The sequence below is a fragment of the Pteronotus mesoamericanus genome, unplaced genomic scaffold, assembly GCF_021234165.1.
Source record: "Pteronotus mesoamericanus isolate MK-2021 breed Mesoamerican mustached bat unplaced genomic scaffold, CSHL_Meso_final contig_181, whole genome shotgun sequence".
NCBI lineage: Eukaryota > Metazoa > Chordata > Mammalia > Chiroptera > Mormoopidae > Pteronotus > Pteronotus mesoamericanus.
The window spans coordinates 10,273,974-10,295,772 of record NW_026555077.1 but is presented as its reverse complement, the minus strand read 5'-3'; the positions used below and the strand labels follow the sequence as shown (position 1 = coordinate 10,295,772).

General features: G+C 35.6%; 1 protein-coding gene across 6 annotated transcripts in view; it reads left to right on the top strand.

Moving 5' to 3' along the window:
- TTLL7 (tubulin tyrosine ligase like 7) overlaps window positions 1-21,799 on the top strand; it is a 138,504-nt gene that overhangs the window by 96,351 nt on the left and 20,354 nt on the right. For all 6 annotated transcript variants that reach the window (XM_054566907.1, XM_054566906.1, XM_054566902.1 and 3 more), the window contains 3 exons: window positions 755-835; window positions 13,300-13,460; window positions 19,865-20,038. In XM_054566907.1, coding sequence (XP_054422882.1) covers window positions 755-835; window positions 13,300-13,460; window positions 19,865-20,038 — 416 coding nt within the window. The remainder of the gene's footprint in view (window positions 1-754; window positions 836-13,299; window positions 13,461-19,864; window positions 20,039-21,799) is intronic.

The window sequence follows — 21,799 nt, the reverse complement described above, 5'->3', positions numbered from 1 at the left end:
TATGCTAGACATGTTTTATTTACCTATGTTGTTTTATTTAATCAAGATATTTTCTAAATATAGCCAATGATTTTGTACCAGACATTTTATTTATACTTTTTAGTGATATTAGTAGGATACCACCTTTTGAATCAGGCAGAAGAAAACTTAGATAATCAGGGAGTAGAACTGACATTTGTGGCTAATATGATTATTCTAAAAAAAAAATGGACTTAAATAATTAATGAAAATAATTATTTCAGTTATTAGATTGTTTACTATATGTTAACTATATGTAATAAATATTTTAATCTGTTTGCCACAATATATATTACTATAATATATATTCAGAAATTTTGCAGATTTGGCAAAAACAAAGAGATAATATATATTGGCTATCTTCTACTGTATTATTCAATATTCTGTTATTATGGGTGATGTGGTAAATACAGATTTTGGAATTAATATGGGAAATCTATGTCTTGGGCTTCTTTCCAAACCTTATGTGCCTAAAGCCATTTGATTTTTATTCATTAGAGATTGTCTGCTTTTACAGCAAGAAGCAAAAGCTTTAGGTTCAGATGGCCTCTTAACCTTATGTTAGAAATCTTTGCACATGCCTTTTTATGAAAGTAGACATTCTTTATTGCAATTGGTATTATAGTGCTTTCATTTTATTACCTAAAATTGGTTTCAACCCGTTTATTTACTTTTTACTTGCTACTTTTGTGGAAAATTCTAGGTTATATTTCTTAATGTTTCTCGCCCACAACAGATCATTGGTAACTGGAAGTATCATAAAACAAAAGTGGCTTCATATTGGCTCATAAAATTGGACTCTGTAAAACAGCGAAAAGTGAGTAATGCCCCCAACCAAGGTTTCCCTTTTAGATTATGTCTTAAGCTAGGATCATTAAGCCACATTCATAGTCAAACTATATATACATTTATTTGTTTACTCGTTTCTTCAAAAAATAATTATTGCATACCTACTATGTTTCAGTCCCTGTTCTAGGTTCTGAGGATAAAAATGTGAATTAATAAAACCCATGGTCTCATAGAGCTTACAAAACCTTGAATGGAGCAGGTTCAAGGTGAAAGGTAGAGAGGAAGAAAACATAGCTAGTACCAGCATTTTCTTTTTTCAAGGAATTTTGCTGTTGAGGGAGAAGGTTATGGGTTAATGACAAGTTATTTTCAAAGATGAAGAGATTTGCAGTTTGTGCAGTATTGAAAATGATCTAGAAGAGAGGAAAGGGAGGTGGTAGACAGTCCTCGAGTAAGTAAGGTGGGAAGGTTTGTCCCGACCGGGAGCATTTATTGGAATAGGAGGGAAGGCAGAGGCCAGTCATTAGATTGTTTATTATGTGTCCAGTATATGTAGTAAATATTTTACTGTCTGCTACAATATATATTACTAGACTGTGTATTCAGAAATTTTGCCGTCTGTCTGTGGTGGGAGGTCTGCGTGGTGGGAGATGTGGTTCCTCCGATGCGGAGGGGCTTTTGGAGATTCGAGGACACAGTGGAAGGTGTGTAATAGCTGTCTTGGGGAGTAGGAGAGGGGAGTGGCCAGTAGTCTGAGCAGCCCATCGAATGCACTGCAACATTATTTTGGGGGAGAGATACTATCTTAGGAGCTTTGGTGAAGTTGTATTCCTTCAGTAATGCAAGCTATTAATTCCCTTTTCTAGGATTTACTGCTAATAAGCTGAAAGTTCACATTAATCCAGTGATTACTTTGAATTTATTTACTTTCATCTGAATAAATTATTGCATATTAACATATTCAGCAAATAATTGCTTGATATTCTGCCATGTGCCAAATACTGTGCTATGTGAAGGAGGGTATAGCAAAGCTGACAGGATTAGGTTGCAAAATACATTATAAACACTGATAAATTTTGCCAGATAACTGGCTATGGCCTTGATTGATTAAAAAATAGACCTTTTATTAGAAGAAGTATCCTGAGTTTCCTCAAGTCCATGTACTTCTTGTCATCCAGAGGTTAGAATAGTGTAGGTAAGTTGCTAATTAAAACAAATAGTCCAGAAACAGAATAAAATATTTATAAGATATTAACACATGATAAATGTGACATTTTAAATCTATGGAGAAAAGATAATTTTCCCCCTAAATGCTACTGAAACAGTTGATTATCTGTTTGTAAGAAAATTAAGTTGGACTCTTTCCTCTTACCATATACAAAACTTAATTCTAGATAGACTACAACTTTATTTGTAAAAAAGAAAGTATTAGAAGTTTAAAAGAAAATATAGAAGGTTGTGTTTATAATCTTAGAATGGGAAACACTTTTTGAGAAAGGCCTAAAACCCAGAAGTCTTTAAAAAAAGATTGACAGAGTTAATTACATAAAAACTTAACAGATGGCAAAAGATGTCTTAAACCAAGCTAAGAGGCAGAAGCAGCGAGGAGGGTGGGGATGAAGTGAGGTAAACAGATTTTTGCAGCACAGAAAACACAAATACCAGTAAAACCAACACCTCCTCTGAATCAATCAACAAAAGACAAACTATCCTATAAATATTAATACATAAAATGGCAAGTGTACAAAAAGGCCATGAAAAGACAATTTACCTTCAAATAGCTAATTAATGTGTAACTAGCACCTTGGCTTCACTAATAATGAAGGAAGGGCAAGTAAAAACTATCATATTGGCAACAATTAATAAGACAGATAATATCCAGTCATGGAAATAGTATGGATAAAAGGTTCCTTACTATATAATTTGAGGGAGAATACATTGGTACAACTCTTTAGGAAGGTAATTTGCAGTATCTATTAAAATTACAAGTGACCATAACCTTATGACTCAGCAAAACCCTTCCAGAATAATAGTTGAATGTATTAAAAATTTTATGTGAACATTCATTGCAGTGGCATTTGTGAAAGCATAATATTTGAAGCAGCCTAAGAGTCTATTAATAGATTTAAGGTTACATAAACTATAGTACATCCATGCTATTCAGGTTTGTTAAATGTACTATTCAGGACTCATAGATCTTAACCTGAGACACATCACAACATTGCGACTCATGACATATGAAACAAACATATATTAGTAAAAGTAGCCAAATTAACTAATTCTGAGTGAAAGATACAAGCTGTGAGCAGCCACCCAATGCCTGGTTGCTGGGAGTCTGTGCCTGTTAGCTCTCAGGTGTCCCTTTTTAATACCGGGAGGTAGGCATTGTGGGTTCAGAATGACTAGTGCCAACTATGTAGCTCCCAGTGGCAAAGAGGGAGCCTCCCAGACTTGGGTGGCCTTAATTTGTATTCTCCATCAGTCATCCATATAGTCTTTGTGACTAACTTCCATTCTCTACTCAATTAAATTAAAATGCCAGGTTTCTTTACTCTGAGTGTTGTCCCATAGAACTTTCTACAATGGTGGAAATGTTCTATATCTGTCATGTCCAATACAGTGGTCACTAGCCACGTGTGACTACAATAGTGAGCCCTTGAAATGTGGCTATTGTGACTGAGGAACAGAACTTTTAATTGATTTAAATTTAAATAGCCAAATGTGTCTAGTGGCTACTGCATTTAACTGCAGATGTAGACAGACCAGAGTAACCTTGTAAATATGTTCTTAAACATGGCATTTCTCAGTTATTTTCCTGCTGAGAAATTCCACTGGAGGATTTGTAAGAATGTCCAATAAGGGCCACATTGCCTTGGGCATCTCAAAGGATGACTGCCTCTGTCAGCTTTTTCTCTTCCTTGTAGCACAGGGAAAAGATATCAAGACAGTAAATTAAACAAGTTATGCAATATGTTTTGCCCCGTTTTAAACAGCCTATGTGTCTATGATATTTTAAACATATATATCTAGTATTAAAAAATTTGAAAAACAAGGCACCAAAATATTAAGATAATGTCTTTCTGGAGGGTAGACTTACTGAGTCAGGGGAAGGAAAGTGGTGACATTTGGTGTCAGTTTTCCTTTTGTTTTTGTATATTTCTGTATATTTTTCAAGTTAAAATAATCCTTCTAAAAATGGGATACTGCCAGGGAGACAAGTGTTTCTGGGAAGCCTCTCATTCCCCGCATCCCTTACCAACCATTGTCTGTCCCTGCTGAAATCTTCATTGTACTTGGTTGTACTTATGATCTGCCTTGAGAGGTCTCTGTATTAATTTTTCTACCTCTTTAAAAGCTAGGGGGTATGTCTCATTTTGTAGTCACCTCACCTATAAAAGCCTTTTCGTAAGCATTTGTTAAGTGGATTTGATTCTGGATGCTTTGATGAACTCTGTCAATAGCAAGCTAACGTCCTTCTGTGCCCTTCTTTCTTTACTAGTGATATGTGTTTCTTTGAACAGCAACAACAAATTAAGGCAATGCTAGTCTGTTTTTTAACGTGTTATGAGAAGGTCTGATAACCATTGTATGGGATGATCAAATGATGTGTGTGAATAGTAATAGTGTGAATAATGATAATATTCATGAATTGGAAGAAAACATTTCATGTTTAGGTTTATTGTGCTCAATTGGGTTTATAAATTTTGAGTCAAAATAATGCTTGCTTGTAAATTACTAGCAAGTACTTACGCCAGTATTTCTACTTCTTCTGTATGTATTTACTCTAAGAATATTTGGACTGAGTTATCTTTGTGTAATCCTTTCCTCCAGTTCTCAGATGCGCAACCACATCTCTGTGTTTACCATACACTGCTATGTTAAGGGAGTGGAAACCCTAATATGAGGGCCCGTGGTTTTTATTACAATTTGTGTACCTAACTGCCCTTTCTCTGAGCTGCTTTGTTTCTTCTGTTTTTCACAAAAATCAAAGGTACTGTATTTCATTTGTGCTTATAAAAAGTAATAAGATACCTCATCTCCAATAGAGAGCTTGGTCAAGTCCTATAGTTTGCACTTATCCAAAGAATTACAGTTATTCTTCTACATAGGTAATTAATTAAAAGACAAATATATGTTGGGCAAAAGAATTCATAGCTTGGATGTTGACTCTTGGAAGAAGTAAGGGACGAGCATAAGTAGAGTTAGCTTATTGTGCAGAATTGCCCACTTTCCTGGTGGCCCTGCAAACGTGACCGGGGATGGGAGGCCTCGGTGGTGATGAGAAGGGGAAGCCCAGCTTTTACACTTGTGCAGCTTATTTGTAGCAGTTTTTCTTGCTATGGTCATGATCATTGTGTGTCTTTTTCTTTTCTCAACATTTTGTTCTTCAAGAGGCTTTTTCTCCAAAACAGACTCTAATTCCTCACATACAAAGCAAAGAGCAGGCTCTCCCAGGAGAAGCGGAGGGCAGCGTTGGGCGGCGCCAGCCCAGTGATGGCGGCCTCCCGCTTACCGGGAGGGCAGTTCACACGCTTGTGCCCAGGAGTAATATTTGAATAATAAGGAAACAAATTTTTATAAAGATTTTCATTTTTGTAAAGTTAATCTCCCTGAACTAATGGCTTCTTTTCATGCTAATTCATAAAAACATGCATAACAAATGTACACATCGTCACAGCCAATCAGCAAGCAAGCCAGCAATGGAGGCATTGAGCTTTAACATAAACAAAGATTTCTTTTTATTTGAGATTTTTAAAATGTTTTGTCCATTTTATCAATAGCATTAGAATTAAGTCAAATATATAAAATTCACAGAGATACAGGATGGAAGTAGTCACTGGGATAAACTTAAATATGCTTAGCTGATTTTATTTATATATTATATATAAATATATAGTATATATAATAAGTAGAGATAACATATAAAAATATATATAAATAAGTTTTCTTTACCTCTGTCCTACCTTTTTTCAGTTGAAATCAGACGTAAAATAGAATCAGAGATTGGCTGACTGAAATTTTTTTTTTGACAACAAGAGAGCTAATAATGAGCTGAAAAGCACATTAAACTTTTTAAAAAGCTTTCTATATTGATATTAAAGGGGTGACATTAGTGGAAAGAGGTACTGGACTTGCGGTCTTAGGGACTTGGTTCCAATACCGCCTCTGCCCTTTGCTTGGGGCAGGTAATTTCTCAGAACTTCTCTGACATTTAGAAAATTAAGCATCGGAGGGATCTTGTGAGGAAGTGAGACACATGGGAAGGGGCTCTGGTCTTTGAAGGTGTAAAATGCAGGCTGATTTTTTTCTTTTCTACTAAGGGTCCTGATGCCAGGCTGTTTCTCTGATGCATTTTATTATACTAAGTATTCTTCATATGTAGAATTAGGTAGAATATGTAGAAATGAGGTGTAAAAGTTGTCTCTTGGGTTGTAACATATTGACCGTTTATTTGACTATCCATTGAAACCTGTGCTATTGCTTTATAAAGCTGGAAACCACATCCAGGAAAACAGAAAGAAACCTAGAAATGTGGGTCAGCTGTGGAATGTAGAATTAGATTATTATAAAAAGTTGCCCATTTAGAAGGCCAAGGACTTATTTACATTTAGATGTGGGTTAATCAGATATATCCTTCTTTTGACTGTGACAGTAGTCAATAATCATTGGAAGGCTCTGTGAGTTCAGCAGACATGAGAATGAATTAGCAGTGAAAGAGATTTATAAGAGAAAACACTCAAGAAAGATAAAGGGGCAAGTGAGTTTGAGTAGGTAGGAAGAGTCTTTAGAGTGCAATGTATGTCTGACACCTGTGTGTGAAATGCATCAGAACTGAGGAGGAAGAACCTCAGACTTCAGTGGAATTCAGAGAAAGCCCCGTCCAGCTGATGGGAAGCCTAGAACAAAGACTGCTTTTTAGGGGTTTGAAGTGGACATAAGTAGTTCTCTGGTACCCAGCCATGCTCGATCCTTGGCCGGAAGCAGTCTGGGGAGAGCATATGCTTGGCTTGAGTGTTGCAGCGATCCTGAATGAGAAGCTGTCAGTTAACTGCACTCTTAGAAACAGGTTAATTCAAATGACATGTCTCCTTGGCTGCCACAAAGGCTGCGTGGTGTGTGATTTAATTTGACAAACGTTTATTGGTTGCCAATTTTGTACATAAACTATGATAGACATATTGGGGATTTGGAGAGTTGTTTCTTCATTTATTTATTTGCTTATTCAACCATGCATTGAACAGTATTAATTGAAGGACTACCATGTCCTGAGCACTATGCTACATGTGGAATACACAAGACTCATTTAAATCTCTGAATTCCATTTAAAGTGCCTTGTTGAAATATGTATCTTCAGGAACAGAGCATTTGCTGGCTGCTCATTAGAATGTTGTAAAACTCTTAAGAATGCCATACACACATGCCTTATTTCAGATTTTCCATAATGGGTGTAAAATTTAAGGGTCAAGGATGTAGGAATTAAATACTGAAAAGAATCTCCATAAGGTGAAAAGGAAACAGCTAATCTTATTTAATGTCATGTTGTGGTAACTTCACATGAGCATGATTTAGCTTTCTGCCCAGAATGCAGTTGCTTTTTATATAGTTTGTAAGGAATATACGAGGTATAAAAATATTGCAGTGTTGGTTTTTGAGGAATGCCAAATTTGTTTGTTCTCTAGGCATAAACTAAGATTGGAGGATGAAGAGAAATAAGTAGTGATATTATGGTTGTACTTTATGTGCACTTATTTTAGGGTTCTAAGAGATCCTTGTTTATCAAGAATATTTTTCTCTAAATAGTCATTTAAAAAAAAAAACTTACCATAGTTGCTTTTGCATGCATTTTAGTGATATTATTTTCCATCTCTCCTTTTTTTTTAATTTGCTCTGACATAGATGCTGTACAAAGCTGTTTGTTTTGCATCAGCAGAGATGCCTTTACCCTATAGCCATGGCTGCCGTATGCATCATTACTACAGCATGTAGTAATTTTAATGTTGTTTCTAAACCTCCTTCACCTCATGCCATTATTTTAATTTAGGACCAACTGTTCAGCCATATGGAGCAGTTTGTCATTCAACATCTGTATGTTCTTGCAAAAATATTAATTTTTGTGCTTTATGACTTCAAATGTACTATATTTCATATGGAAAAGACAAGTCCTTTCATTTTATTAATGTTTTCATTAACAGAATCTTCCATTTATTTATTTTTCCCTTGGAGAGCTTAATGTTGGATTGGGGTACTTTTAAAAGTCAAACTGTCAGGAAATGGATACCTATATTCTGTAAGTTTGCCTCACTTGAGTCCACAGCTAAACACAAAGGGCACCTGGCTGACTATTTGTTTTTGTGTTTCACAGATTATTTATCTTTCGTCCGTTTCCTTCTAACCCCAGATCACCCAGAAATCCAAAAGAGCATTGCAGAAAGAGCTGGCACTGGTTTTCCTCATCCCAGTCTGTTCTCCCGCCTGCCTGCTCTCTGCCTTTCTAAAGTTATTTAGTGGGTGTTTTGCTAAAGGGGCAGTTGTTGTCTCCCCACCTGTAGGATCTTTTAAGCAAACTAGTCCTTAAGCCAAGGTCCCCATGGGCCTTGTTTATGCACAGCGACCCCACCCATCTTCTCAAGTATTATATAACTAGAGGTGAATTTCAGTCTTAGCAGAAACATTTGGATTCTCTTCTAGGGTTTTGCTCGTGGCATCTGGACAGATCATGTTAATTATGAGGTGTTAGATAGTGTCTAAGAGCATAGGTCTGGCCACACACCTGTCCATGTATTAGCTGTGTAATGTTGGGTAAATTACTTATCTGTTCTATGCCTGAGTTTTTTCATCCTTAAAATTGAGATCCAACATGTTTCAAAACCAAAATAATTTTCATAAACATGGGGCAGCAAAACTAATCCACTTGAACTTTTTGGGTGACAATGACCTGACAGAAAGTTATGTGTTACTTTTGCCTGTCTCAGGATTTTTGGAAAGGGACTGTGGACCACCCGTATCTGCCTCACATTTTTGTTCTAAGGTTTAAATGAATTGCTATATGTAAAAGTGCTCAGAAAAGTGCTTTGAAGCTACTTCGTTCTTAGTAAGCAGTCAATAAACATTAGCTCTGATTTTCCCCTTGTCTGCAAGATTTTACTTTCTTGCAAGGAACAATTTTACTAAGACAAACACCTACTAAGTTCTATACATGTCTTGAGCCTTGGGGGCATGGTATGTTTATTATCAGAATGGGCATAATTCCTTCCTTTATGTAGGTAACAGTTTCCAATAATTAAATGGGAAATTAAAATACAGTGAGATGTTATTAATAGGAAAGAACTGGGCATTAAGGGATCATACAGTAGTTTAGTGGCAGGTGAGGGTCTCCCTGAAGAAGTGGTATTTGGGTTAAGACAGAGAAGTTCACCAGGTGAACAGGTAGGGGAAAACTGCTCCAGGCAGAGGGAACCGCTGTTGAAGGCTCACAGGAGAGATGAGGGATCTGCATTCTTTCTCCCTTCCCTGCGTGTCCTCATGATCTTCAAATTACAGGTCTCCCAAACCCACTTTGCTCCATGGGACCAGAGCTTTCCTCCCTGGGGAGGCTCCTTTAAAACTGGAGGCTAAGAGAAGCAAGGGAGAATGTATGTCCCCAGTGGGGTGGTCTGGAAAAGAAGGGGCAAGTTCCTGGGTGGCCCAGTCCATGCTAGTCTCATCATCCTCGGAAGTCACTTCTCAGGCAGAGGTGCTTGGAGGGCCACAGACCTGAGGATTTATCCATGTCCGCGGTGGAGGAAATGTTAGGAGTGCAGCAGAAGCATTCTCCACCCCTAACTCCCTGGTGCCTTCCTGACGTTGCTGCTTTTAGTCATATGTGGGCTAGGATATGAGACCACCCTGCTTTTAAAATTCCTGCGTCTAGATCAAGAATAAAACATAACCAGAGTAGTAGCTAGGGGAGTCTGCTCTAAATAATGCACCTAGTACAGTGCTTGGCATAGAGTAGGCAGCCAACACATTAGTTGCCCTTCTCTTTCGTTCGTATGCATCATAATACATTTTACCAGAAAGTGCATTAAAATAAGTGAATGAATAACCCGTAATCTCAAATGCTTTATCACTTTAAAGTTGAATAATTATCTAATAATAGAGTGTGATATTATGGTAATGTTAAAACTCCCAGTATCGTTGATACTTTTAAATTTCATTATATAGAACTCACATTTATTCTTGAGACCAATTTATTGGTTATCTTTGTTACTTAAAAAATTCTTCCTGCATTATGACTTTTGGCCTGCTATTACACACTAATATATAGACAGTACAAAGAAAAATTAAGAAGAGAAATCTTTTAAATATATTCTTTACTGTTAGTGTTGATTCTTATATCACATCAGTCCTGAGTACTGCTTTCTATATTCAGAATATAAAGAGTGAAGCTAATAGCTTCATAGAAAATTGTTTTTAAAAGGTATGAATTAATGCACAGTATGCATATTATACCAGCATTATTGTGAATAATTCATATTAAAGTTTTTTTTTTTAAATTTCTCTTTGTAATTAAGCATTCATTATTGGTAATAACGTGCTTTTCCAGGACAGGTTTTTCACCAGCCATTTTATTGCAGATTGGAGTGTCTCCCCTCCTTCCCCTCCCATTCACCTAACACACCCCTGACCAGCGGGATTTGAATACTGTTCCCACTTCACAGTGGAAGAAGCTGGAACAGGAAGGGAAGGAACGATGCTGCTTACACAATTCTTTGTGAGAAGCTGCAGTTGATATTCCTCTATAACCTCTATAAATAAAATGTTATTTTGAAACTTTTTACAAAACTGATTTTAAACTGAGTTTAGTCTAAATTTGCCTTGAGCTGAGAGAAAGAATACACTTCTTTAAATACAGCTAGCTGTTTTAAAGAAAAGCAAATTAAATTCTTCTTCTTTTATCAGCTTCCATTTATCCATACATTTGTGACTGTGGATAAATCATCTCTTCATTCAGCCTTTAGGTTTGGAAGTCCTTCCTTTTTTTACCTTTTACTGTGATATTTATAATAAGGAATTCCTTTAATTAGATAAATGAAATTGAAAGTGAAAAAGATTCTTTGGTAAACTGAAATTAGAATAATTATATTCATTAGTATTTATTTTTCTAAAAGAGATTTTTTTTCTTCAGTGTCTTGTAACTTTTGTACAGGTCTTTTACATCCTTGGTTAAATTTATTCCAAGGTATTTTATTTACTTTTTTTGAAGTGGTCGAGAGTGGGATTGTTTTCTTAGTTTCCTTTTCTGATAGTTCATTATTGGTGTATAGAAATGGAACAGATTTCTGGACATATATTTTGTATCCTGCTATTTTACTGAATTCATTGATCAGTCTAGCAGTTTTTTGGTAGAGTCTTTAGAGTTCTCCATATACACCATTATGTCACCTATAAATAGTGACAGTTTTACTTTTTCATTTCCAATTTAGATGTATTTTATTTTTTCTTCTTTTCTGATTGCTGTGGGTAGGACTTCTAGTACTATGTTGAATAAGAGGGGTGAAAGTGGACATATCTGTCTTGTTCCTGGTCTTAGGGGAAACACTTGTAGTTTTTGCCCATTGAGTCTGATGTTGACTGTGGGTTTGTCATATATGATCTTAATTTCATTGAGGTATGTTCATTGTTTTCCCTGTTTTCTGAGAGTTTTTATCATAAATTGATGGATTATATCAAATGCCTTTTCTTCATCTATTGATAAGATCATGTGGTTTTTAGCCTTCATTTTTGAATGTAGTGTGTCATGTTTATTGATTTGCAGATGTTGAACCAACCTTGCATTGCAGAATAAATCCCACTCGATTGCACTGTATGATCCTTTAAATGTTTTGCTGGATGTGGTTTGCTAATACTTTGCTGAGGATTTTAGCATCTATGTTCATCACGGATATTAGCTATCATTTTCTTTCTTTGTAGTGTCTTTATCTGTTTTTGGATTAGGATAATGCTGGCCTCATAAAATGAATTGGGAAGTCTTCTCTCCTCTTGCCTTTTGCAAATTGTTTGAGAAGGAGAGGTGTTAGTTCTTTTTTTTGCATGCTTAGTAAAATTCACCTGTGACACCATCTGCTCCATGACTTTGGTTTGTTGGGAGTTTTTTTTATTACTGCTTCAGTTTTACTAGTTGTAATCTGCCTGAACAGATTCTCTGATCCTTCATGATTCAGTTTTGGAAGATTGTATGTTTCTAGGAATTTATCCATTTTGTCCATATTGTCCGATTTGTTGCTACACAGTTGTTTGTAATATTTTCTTACAATCTTTTGTATTTCTGCGGTGTCAGTTGTGTCTCTTTTATTTCTGATTTTATTTATTTGGATCTTCTCTCTTTTTTTTCTTGATGAACCTGGTTAAATATTTATTCATCTTGCTTTTCTTTCCAATGAACCACCTCTTGGTTTCATTGATCTTTTGTATTTTTGTTTTTAGATTCTATTTCTTTTATTTCTTCTCTGATCTTTATTATGTCCTTCTTTCTGCTCCCTTTGGGCTTTGTTGTTCTTTTTCAAGTTCCTTTAAATGTATAAAGTTAGATTATTTGAGATTTTTCTTGTTTCTTGAGTTAGGCCGGTAATGCAGTGATTTTTTTTTTCCTTTGGACTGCTTTTGCTGTGTCCCATCAATATGGGGGTGTTGTGTTTTCATTTCCTTTTGTTTCAAGGTAGTTTTGACATTTTTCTTGATCTCATTATTAACCCATTCATTGTTTAGTAACATGTTATTTAGCCTTTTTGTCTTTGTGTATTTTTCAGTTTTTCTCTTGTGATTCATTTCTAGTTTCATACCATTATGGTCAGAGAAGATGCTTGATATGATTTCAGTCTTCTTAAATTTATTGAAACTTGTTTTGTGTCCTAACATGTGTTCTATCCTAGAAAATATTCTATGTGCACATGAAAAGAATGTATATTTTGCTGCTTTGTGAAATTCTCTGAAGTTATCAAGATATCAATTGAATCTATCTGATCTAGTGTGCCATTTAAGTCATCCATTTTCTTGATGATTTTCTTTCTGGAAGATCTAGCTATTGATGTCAATGGGGTGGTTCAATGGGGTCAAGAGACTATGACTGGAAGATCTAGCTATTGATGTCAATGGGGTCAAGAGACTATGACTGCATTCTTGTCGATCTCTCCTTTTATGTCCATCAAGATTTTCTTTACATATTTGGGTGTTCATATGTTGAGTGCATAATTGTTTACAAGGGTTATATATCCTCTTGTTAGATTAAATTTAATCTTAACTACAATGGTTGAACTTTCCACCTATGTTATATACCAAAGTTTCATGAATACATGGATCTATTTCTGGACTTTTTATTCTGTGCTTTTGTTCATTTTTGAGTGAGTCTGTGTGTGTTTGTTGTATTCATCTTTAAATATTTTTATATTTGAATTTTAGATGCACACATATATACACCTAGATTTTGAAATACTTTGGTTTTTTTTCTACTAGGTTTTGGACATAGTAAAAACAAGTATTCGTACAATTCTTCCACGTATCTGGAAGGTAGCTGATGTCGATGAACTACATTTATATCGGATTTTTAACCGGGTTTTTAATCGCTTACTCTGGAGTCATGGCCAGGGACTGTGGAATTGTTTCTGTGATTCGGGGTAAGTTCTAAGTTATCTTTTTATGATTTTCATTTAAAATATTTTACCAGCAGTTTTACGGATAGCTCAATACCATGGTTAAATTTCTTTAATAATCTCTTAAAATATGGACTTTTTACTACATAGAATTTTTAGTACTCAACTCTAATTTATGGCAGTTAGGCTGATTTAGATGAGATGATGAATAGGAGTATACCACCACCAAACTATTTTGAATTTAGGAGAAAAAGGTGGTCTTAATTAATGAAAAATCTCAAAATCCTTAAAGTTCTTCTATGGTTACCTTTAGGTAAATGATTTCCCAAATTATGGCTGTGCACCTGCTCCTCTCCAGATTTTCTGTCCTGCCAAAGCTGTTGTGACTCATTATCATGCGAGCCTTAAGAGAGCTAAAGCCAAACATGCCATACCTCCCTTTCATTCACAAATGAGTTTCCTTTTTGACTTCTCTTAATCCCATTGTTACTTTCCCAGTTGTACAGATTGGACACCTCAGGAGCATCTGCCTCTGCCTTCTTTGTTACTGTCTTTATTTAATCATCTGCTAAATCCTGTTAGTCACATTCTTATTATGGCTACTCTAGATTGTCTTTCATTGTTCTTAACAATTATCAAGTACTTACTACTGTGTTAAATACTTTTGGGGAAATAAAGTTGAATCTAACATAGATCCTTCCCTCAAGAGACTTAAAAAAAAATGGGAATAGGAGCACTATACAACTTTTTATGAGCTAGACATTGTTCTAAACACATTACATGTTTTAAGTGATTGAATCCTCATAACGTGACTCTGACGCAGGTCCTTTGATTATCTCTATTTTGTAGCCTAGGAAACTGAGGCACAGGTAGGTGCTAAGGACATAGTAAACTGGGATTTATATTCATGCCTTAACTAATTAGTTCTGCTGTCTCTAGTAGACAAAACAAGATATATACAAAAGTAATGGTTATAAAAGAACAGAGATAAGGTATTATAGGATCTCAGAGAGGAGGAGCCTTTTTGTGGTAAAAAGTGGAATTAATAGGTTTCTAGGCATTTTTGGCCTCCAATTTTTGTTTCCTTTATCCACCCTAGTCTCAGTGTCATTTCTTCAAAGTTGTAGTGAATTCCCTCATTTACCATGAAAGTCTAGACTTATCTAGGGGTACAGGACTCACTAAAATACTGGTTCTTTCTTATTTCTCTACTTTTCTTTTTCATTATTTTCCTCCATGAACTCTGTTTTAGAAAAACAAAGTCATTATTTTTCAAATATCTTAAAAATGGGTTTTTTTTTTCTTTCTCTGAGCTGTTGATGTCATGTCATGGAGTATCTGATTGGGCTGCTTGCTTCATCCCTATTCCTCCAATTCCCTCTGCATTATTTAAACCTATGTAAATACTCAGACTATACACTTCTTTTGTAAAACCTTAACAAACAGTTGTAGTTTGAAATGACCTCTTAATGTCCTCCATTTAAATATTTTAGTCATTTAGTACTGAACCATTTATAGCATTTGTAGACTTATTCTCACCACCATGATTATCCTCAGCTGCCATTCACCAACATGGAGAATTCATAATGTGCTCTGGGTTTTAATGAAATCAGAGAATAATGATGGCTATAAATTATTTCTCCAGAGACTTAAGGGAAACCTTTGAACTATACTCCATGGCCCCTTAGTTGACGTAGAAGTTCGCGCAATGTGAATTCATAATTGGAATTTTTGTTTGTTGATTCCTTGTTTGGAGTGCCATGTATGAATCCCAGCTGCTGCCCACCATGGAAGGCAGTGAGGCAGTCTGCGACTGATATGGGAGCTGATGACTTTGAGTCCATGAGATAATCCCCAATGTCAGACCCTAAGGATGCTCATAAAGTGGTGGTTCATTGCTGCTAGAGCTTCTTTTCCTTGAACTCTTTTGGTAATACACTCTAACTTAAGTCAGAATTCTTTTCATTTCTTCCTGGCAATATGCCCTTTCCAGTTTTCTCTGGTGGTATACATCACTGCTAGTAATGATAATGAGGCTATCATTAATTGAAGGCTTTCTAAATGCCTTGTACTGTTTTACATGTTAAATATCTTTACAATCACCACAACAATATGTTGAGTAATCTATTATTATTACTATTATTCTCATTGTATAGATAAGGAATTTGAAGCATAATGAGAGTATATAACTTGCCCAGGTTCTCATAATAACTAGGTGTGCCTGGATTTAAATCTAAGTTGTCTGAATCATCAAGAGCTCAAGGTCTTAACACTATGCTTCATTAAGTTCCTTCACAATAGCACTGACTGTGGTTGCTAAGCTTGCTTTATTGAAAGTCCATAGCACTAGCCAAATCCCCTTCCCATTGCACCTGGCCATGTGGAGTGCGAGTAGCTTTGAATGCATTTTTTCTTTTTTTAAACTTGGTGGTTTGTAGAGGTGAGTTTAATACCAAATTTTATTTTGCAGCTTTACACATGAGTTTCTTAGACTTCTTCACCTTCATGAAGTCAAATGGTGTTGTATGTGTTTGATTTTCAGTTTGTACCCAGAATAGTTTTACTTATCTTTAGATCATATCTGGTCAATGTATACTCCTTTAATTTTGGTCTAACAGCCTGACTACTAAGTCAGGATAGAACTATACTCAGTTTAGTTCTAAAGGAAGAAGATTTTAACAAGAGGTTACAGCTATCTTTCATAGTTAGGTATGAAATTTTGGAAAAATATAATCCAAATAACTCTGGGCATACTTGATTACTGCCTCTACCTGTCAACAGCCCAATAATAAATCAATAAGTAAACCATTCCCTGTCCACATCCAGAAATATCATAGAATATGGTAGATCTTTATGGTAGGTTTCTTTAGAATTGGCCTAGAAGTTATACTAATGCATCAAATAGAAAACATCTTCATCCCTTTCTCTTGCTCTTCCAGTCTGCTGAAGTCCATGTTTAGTGACCTTTTTTTATATCACTTGTAGCCTCCTGGGAGTGTTATATTGCCCCACATTCTGAATTGTGTTCTCTCCAAGGGAGTAGCTCTTGGAATTGTCCAGCATGTTTTTTTTTTTAATATTTTATTTATTTATTTTTAGAGAGGGTGAAGCGAGGGAGAAAGAGAAACATCGATGTGTGAGAGAGACATTGACTGGTTGCCTCTTGCACGCCCCCAACTGGGGACCTGGCTCGATACTCAGGCATGTGTCTTGACTGGGAATCAAACCAGAGACCTTTTGGTTCACAGGCTGGCACCCAATCCACTAAGCCACACCAGCCAGGGTGTGTCCACCACTTTTTACTGGGATGACAGAAGTCTAGGTTTTCCTGGGACTCAAACAAGGCCTGAGAGTTTAGGAAGGGTGGCCGAGGAAGTAACATTTCAGCTGAGATTTGCAGAATCTCAGAGGGAGAATTTGAAGAGGAAGAACAGGCATTTGCCAGGTATAGCAAAGAGGAGGATGCAGGGGCTACAATGCGAGAAGGAATGTTGTGTTTGGAATAGCCCTCTTTCCTCTCAAAACCCTGACATGTAAATCTCAAAGAAGAGAATCTGGTTTGGGCCCCTTAGCCAAAGGCATTTTCTTGTGGAAGTTTCTTATGGAAAAGCTTTTCTTTTAGCATCTTAGGGAAATGGGAAATTGTAGGAAGTATTCTAAGGCAGTCTGCTTCTAGGTTGAATTCTATGCCTACTTGAAAATATACGTATAACATGCAGACTACTTAAAATGATGTGAATCTTATTCTCTTTTGACTTTCATTTCAATGTGCTTTTTGTTTGTACTTTTCAGCTCATTACTCTTCCTGGTGCGGATTAACCAATTGGTATAGTCCAGGTGTTTCTTTACCTTCCCTTTTCCTTTCTTATGCTTAACTTTGGGCTACTCATCCATCCATTAGGTATCTGCGAGCGAAGGAGAAAGAAATGAGTCAGTTTCACTTTTTAGATAACTGCTTCGTTAAATGTTTTGATGAGAAAGGATATGAAAATTATTGCATTACTGGGTTATATAAATCTTTTCAAGTCTCTGAATTTCATTAACTCTCCTTTGTTGCTAGAGGTATTCAATATTCTGTATCTTATTAATATATTACTAACAAAAGTCATTTAATTTTATTTCATATCTCTCTGAGAATTTGGGGGTGCCAGAAAGAGCTTTTTAACCGTTTAATTTTTCTTTTTGAACTCATGGATTTTGATTCTCCCATTTCTTTGGAATTTAGATTCAGAAAGCAGAGAGTTAAAACCCTGGGTTCTTTGATAAAAGCACTGGTATTTATAATTGTTTCTACATCTTTCACCTTCTTAAAAAGTTTGTGTAGCATTGAAAGTTGAGATACTATAGTGTTATAGGAGCCTTTCACATTTGCTCAGCAATGCCAGGTGGTGGGTAGGAGGTGGGGTCTCAGTTTGAAGGACAGGTTTCCATTGTGCAGAGAAGGTGCCATTAGCTTAGTACTAAATGAAGCAAGTCCTGTTCATTTTCCTTTTTCTTTATGAGGGCCCCGGCATGCTGACGCTTCAGTATAGATGAGAGAGTAGAATTGTTCATTGGTGGTGAACACACACACCAAAAATAGGTAAAGGCCCTTGATCTATATGTTTATTTTAAATATTTGAGGAAGAATGAGAGAATGAAAAGCCAAAGCTGCTCATATTATAACTCACATATTCAGAATGTTACATCAGTTTAGAGTGTTATAGAAGAAGCTCTTTTATTTTCCATTTTATTTGTCCTTTTCTTACCTGTATACTCCAAGTCAGGAAAAGAAAAATTACCATGATGTGAGTTATTTGATAGTGGATCTAATCAAATGGCTCCGAAGGATCAAACAGAATATCCAAACTGAGAGGGGAGGTTTGTGAGAGAGGTTGACTTGTAGAAATACCCAGAATCCCAATGGGGAGAAAAGTAGGCAGACTGCCGGAACACAGGATACTTTCTGAGTGTATTTATATTTATATGAAATTTTTATTTCTCTGGGCTCAAACATGTAAGGCCTGCTAGATTGACTTATTAATTATAAATGCATTCCTTAACTAATTGATGTTCTTCACTATTTTTCTTTATCAAATTAGGTAAATTGGATATATACACATACATATATAAATATATAAACATATCTAGTTTTTCTAATATTAAGTAATAAATTAAATTTTATTTTTAGAGTTAATTTAACTAGCATATTATTCGCATATTACTGTTGATTCCTGAACATCTCAGAACATGCAAGAAAATTTATTCCTTTTAATTGACTCATTTGAATCTTTTAAGAAAACCTGTCATTCACTGATAACATGCTGTCTTTTTGAGACCACGTTTCTCCTGGAAAAAAAAAACACCCAGTAGTCTTTCTAATAAAAAAATACCTTTCTGAGTTTCTAAAGCATTTAAAAAAAATTCCAAAGATATCAAATATCCACAGAAGATTGAAAATGGAGTCTTTGAATTTCCCACTGGGAAGTACATTTCTTCAGAAAAATATTTTCCTTAATATTTCTTTTCTTCCTGAAAATCTACTTTTCTCTCTCTGAGGGTTAAGTGAATTGGTTTATGTAAAATGAGACTTAAACCACTACCTAGCCTCAAACCAAACTTTGCCCTTGAGGCTTGAAAAGAGTTTCATTTACACTAAGGAAATAAATTATCTCTGTCTCTCCCTCTCTCCTCCCGGTGGTGGTGGCGGTGGGGTGATAAGTGATGAGGTATATTCGGAGTTGGGCCATGACAGTAAACTTAGGAATTGTAACTACACACACGCATGTGCACACAAATAAAATTGAAGTTCACCCAAGAACATAAGAACGTGAACACTCACTACTGCCTGCTGCGACATGAGCTGAGTGAGGGCCCTACCTTTGGGGTTGCAGCAGGGCAGCGCTCGCTGGGATAACATTACGTCTCGAATACAGGACCTGTGCTCTAGGAATATCATGCATACAATTACATCTGAAAGTATTTTGAAAAGTGTGGTCATGATTAAGGGATTAATTCTCCTAGCACAAAGAAATCACAAATATCCTTTTAATTATTTTTGTGGGATTATTATTCATATAAAGGTAAATATAGCTTCCTAGAAAACCTAAATTCCTGGAATACCTCAGTTTTGAGAAATTAGCTCAGTATTTTACAAACACTTTAATATGGAGTAACTCAATTTCTTTTAGGAGGTGTTGGAAAACCGTCCTTTTATTTACCCACAGTTGGCAGCAGTAGTCTTTATAGACAAATGTCTGTGAATTCTATGTTGTTTTTTAATATCAAGATTAATATGTATTTATTTTATACCTTTCAATTGTTTGTAGTCACTTCTAATGTGTGAGCCTATTTCTACTTTTCCTTATTGCTTTGTTGCTAGGTAAGTAATATAGCTGGTTGCCATTTTTAACAGCCTCATGAGGTCATGTCTGTTTCCATGCCAACAGATCCTCTTGGGAGAGTATTTTCAGTAAAAGCCCTGAGGTGGTGACTCCTTTGCAGCTCCAATGTTGCCAGCGCCTGGTTGAACTTTGTAAACAGTGCCTGCTAGTGGTTTACAAATATGCAACTGACACAAGAGGATCACTCTCAGGCATTTGTACTGATTGGGGTAATTCCAGGTACTCGTTTATGTTGCCTAGACTCTGTGCGTTTTATACAAAGTGATGCCATAATGCAGTTTGAAATTGAAAGTCTTTGTGTATATTTCTAGTGAAAAAGCTAAAGACTGAAAATTCATACATACTCTTGTCTACAAAATAGTTTTAATTTACACAATCTTTACTTTTAAAGGACCAAACAAACCTGAAAGGGATTGCAGTAACCTACATGAAAATGAGATTATTTGGTTTACATACCTTTGCTTTCCATAAGCCAAGTACGAGCAGTTAAAAATGCTAATAAATTTAACTTTTTCCCCAATAGGGATATTTTAACATTTATCTTTAATCCTAACAGTTGAAAAGATGCCTTTAGTTTAATTTTTATTGTTCAGTATGCTTCTCCTACTCCCTTCATCACCAAACAAATCAGTGGGAGATGTATTTTGTTAAGTTCTATTTAAAAATCAAATTTTTATAAATATTATCCAGTTAAAATAGGTAGTTTCCAAAAGCATAAAAATAATATTGTTATTAAGTTGTATACGCAAAAATATACAGAGTAAACAAGAAGTACATTTTAGCATCTCAAAACAACCATAGCTCCCGTTAGAATTAAAGATGAATATGTGACTTTATTTTTAGTATACTTAAGTTGTATCACTTTTCAGGATACAAGAGTGACTATCCATGACTTTGAAAAACTAAGTGATCTTAAAAGGATGATAGGATTCAACTAAATAGTTGAATAGACAATAAGGAAAATGAAACTACCATAGCTTAAATTTTCTTTTTGACCTATATTGGCTAGGAATATTTTTCACAAAAAGTGTTGAGAGATGGACCTATAATTTTTGCTTGTCCTGTATTCTATTGTAAATACTGTTGCAATACCTTTAACCTACTTCTCTGCAGACAGAAGCTGATTGATCACAACAATGGTAGAGGTGAAGTTGGTCATCAATTTTCAGAGTATGTAAATATCAAAGCCATATTCTGCAGTTTCAATTGTTTGAAGCAAATTATTGGAATAAACTTATATTACTTTTGTTAATATTTCTGTGTGATTTAAAAAGATGATGTCCATCTTTAAGACTTTATAACATATACATGAAAGAAGTTTCTCTCTAAGTAGATCAATATGGAAGCAAGAACAGGAAAACTTTAAATTCTAGTCTAGAAAGGATGGTTGCAAAATTTTTAATGTTACTCTTGCAATTCCAGATTTCATAATCCATTTTCTGTCGGGGATTCCTGTAACTTTTGTGAGTAGGCAAAATAAGAAGTTACTCTAGAGGGAGAAGTTGTACCTTATAGTTGCTTCAGGTCTTTTTATGTTTCTCTTCATCTGGTAGTCAGAAGAGATATTCCTGACCCTGGAATCTTGAATTCTCAACTTCTGATAAATGCTCATATAACCCTAAAACAGTGATTATAAGCATTCTGGGAGGAGGTAGTGGTGGTCAGTATACACCCTTTGTCCCTGCCCAAGTTCAGAACCATGTGAGAGAGAAATGTAGGAGTCAGACAGGTGATCACCAATATGTGGCTTCCTTACTGAGAAAAGCTAGATTAAAGGATATGGATGTAAGCAAATGAGTTTTCTAATATTGAATTTAAGAATTAAATATACCCATCCAGTGAAAGGCAGAGCAGATCAACCCAAACATTCCACTAGCACTCCCTCAAGAAGTCTAGTTCCATTGTGTTGGCAGAAGAACAAGCAGGAATGCACCCTTTCTGTTGATAGGCTGACCCAAAAAGAGAAAGGGGCTGAGCCAA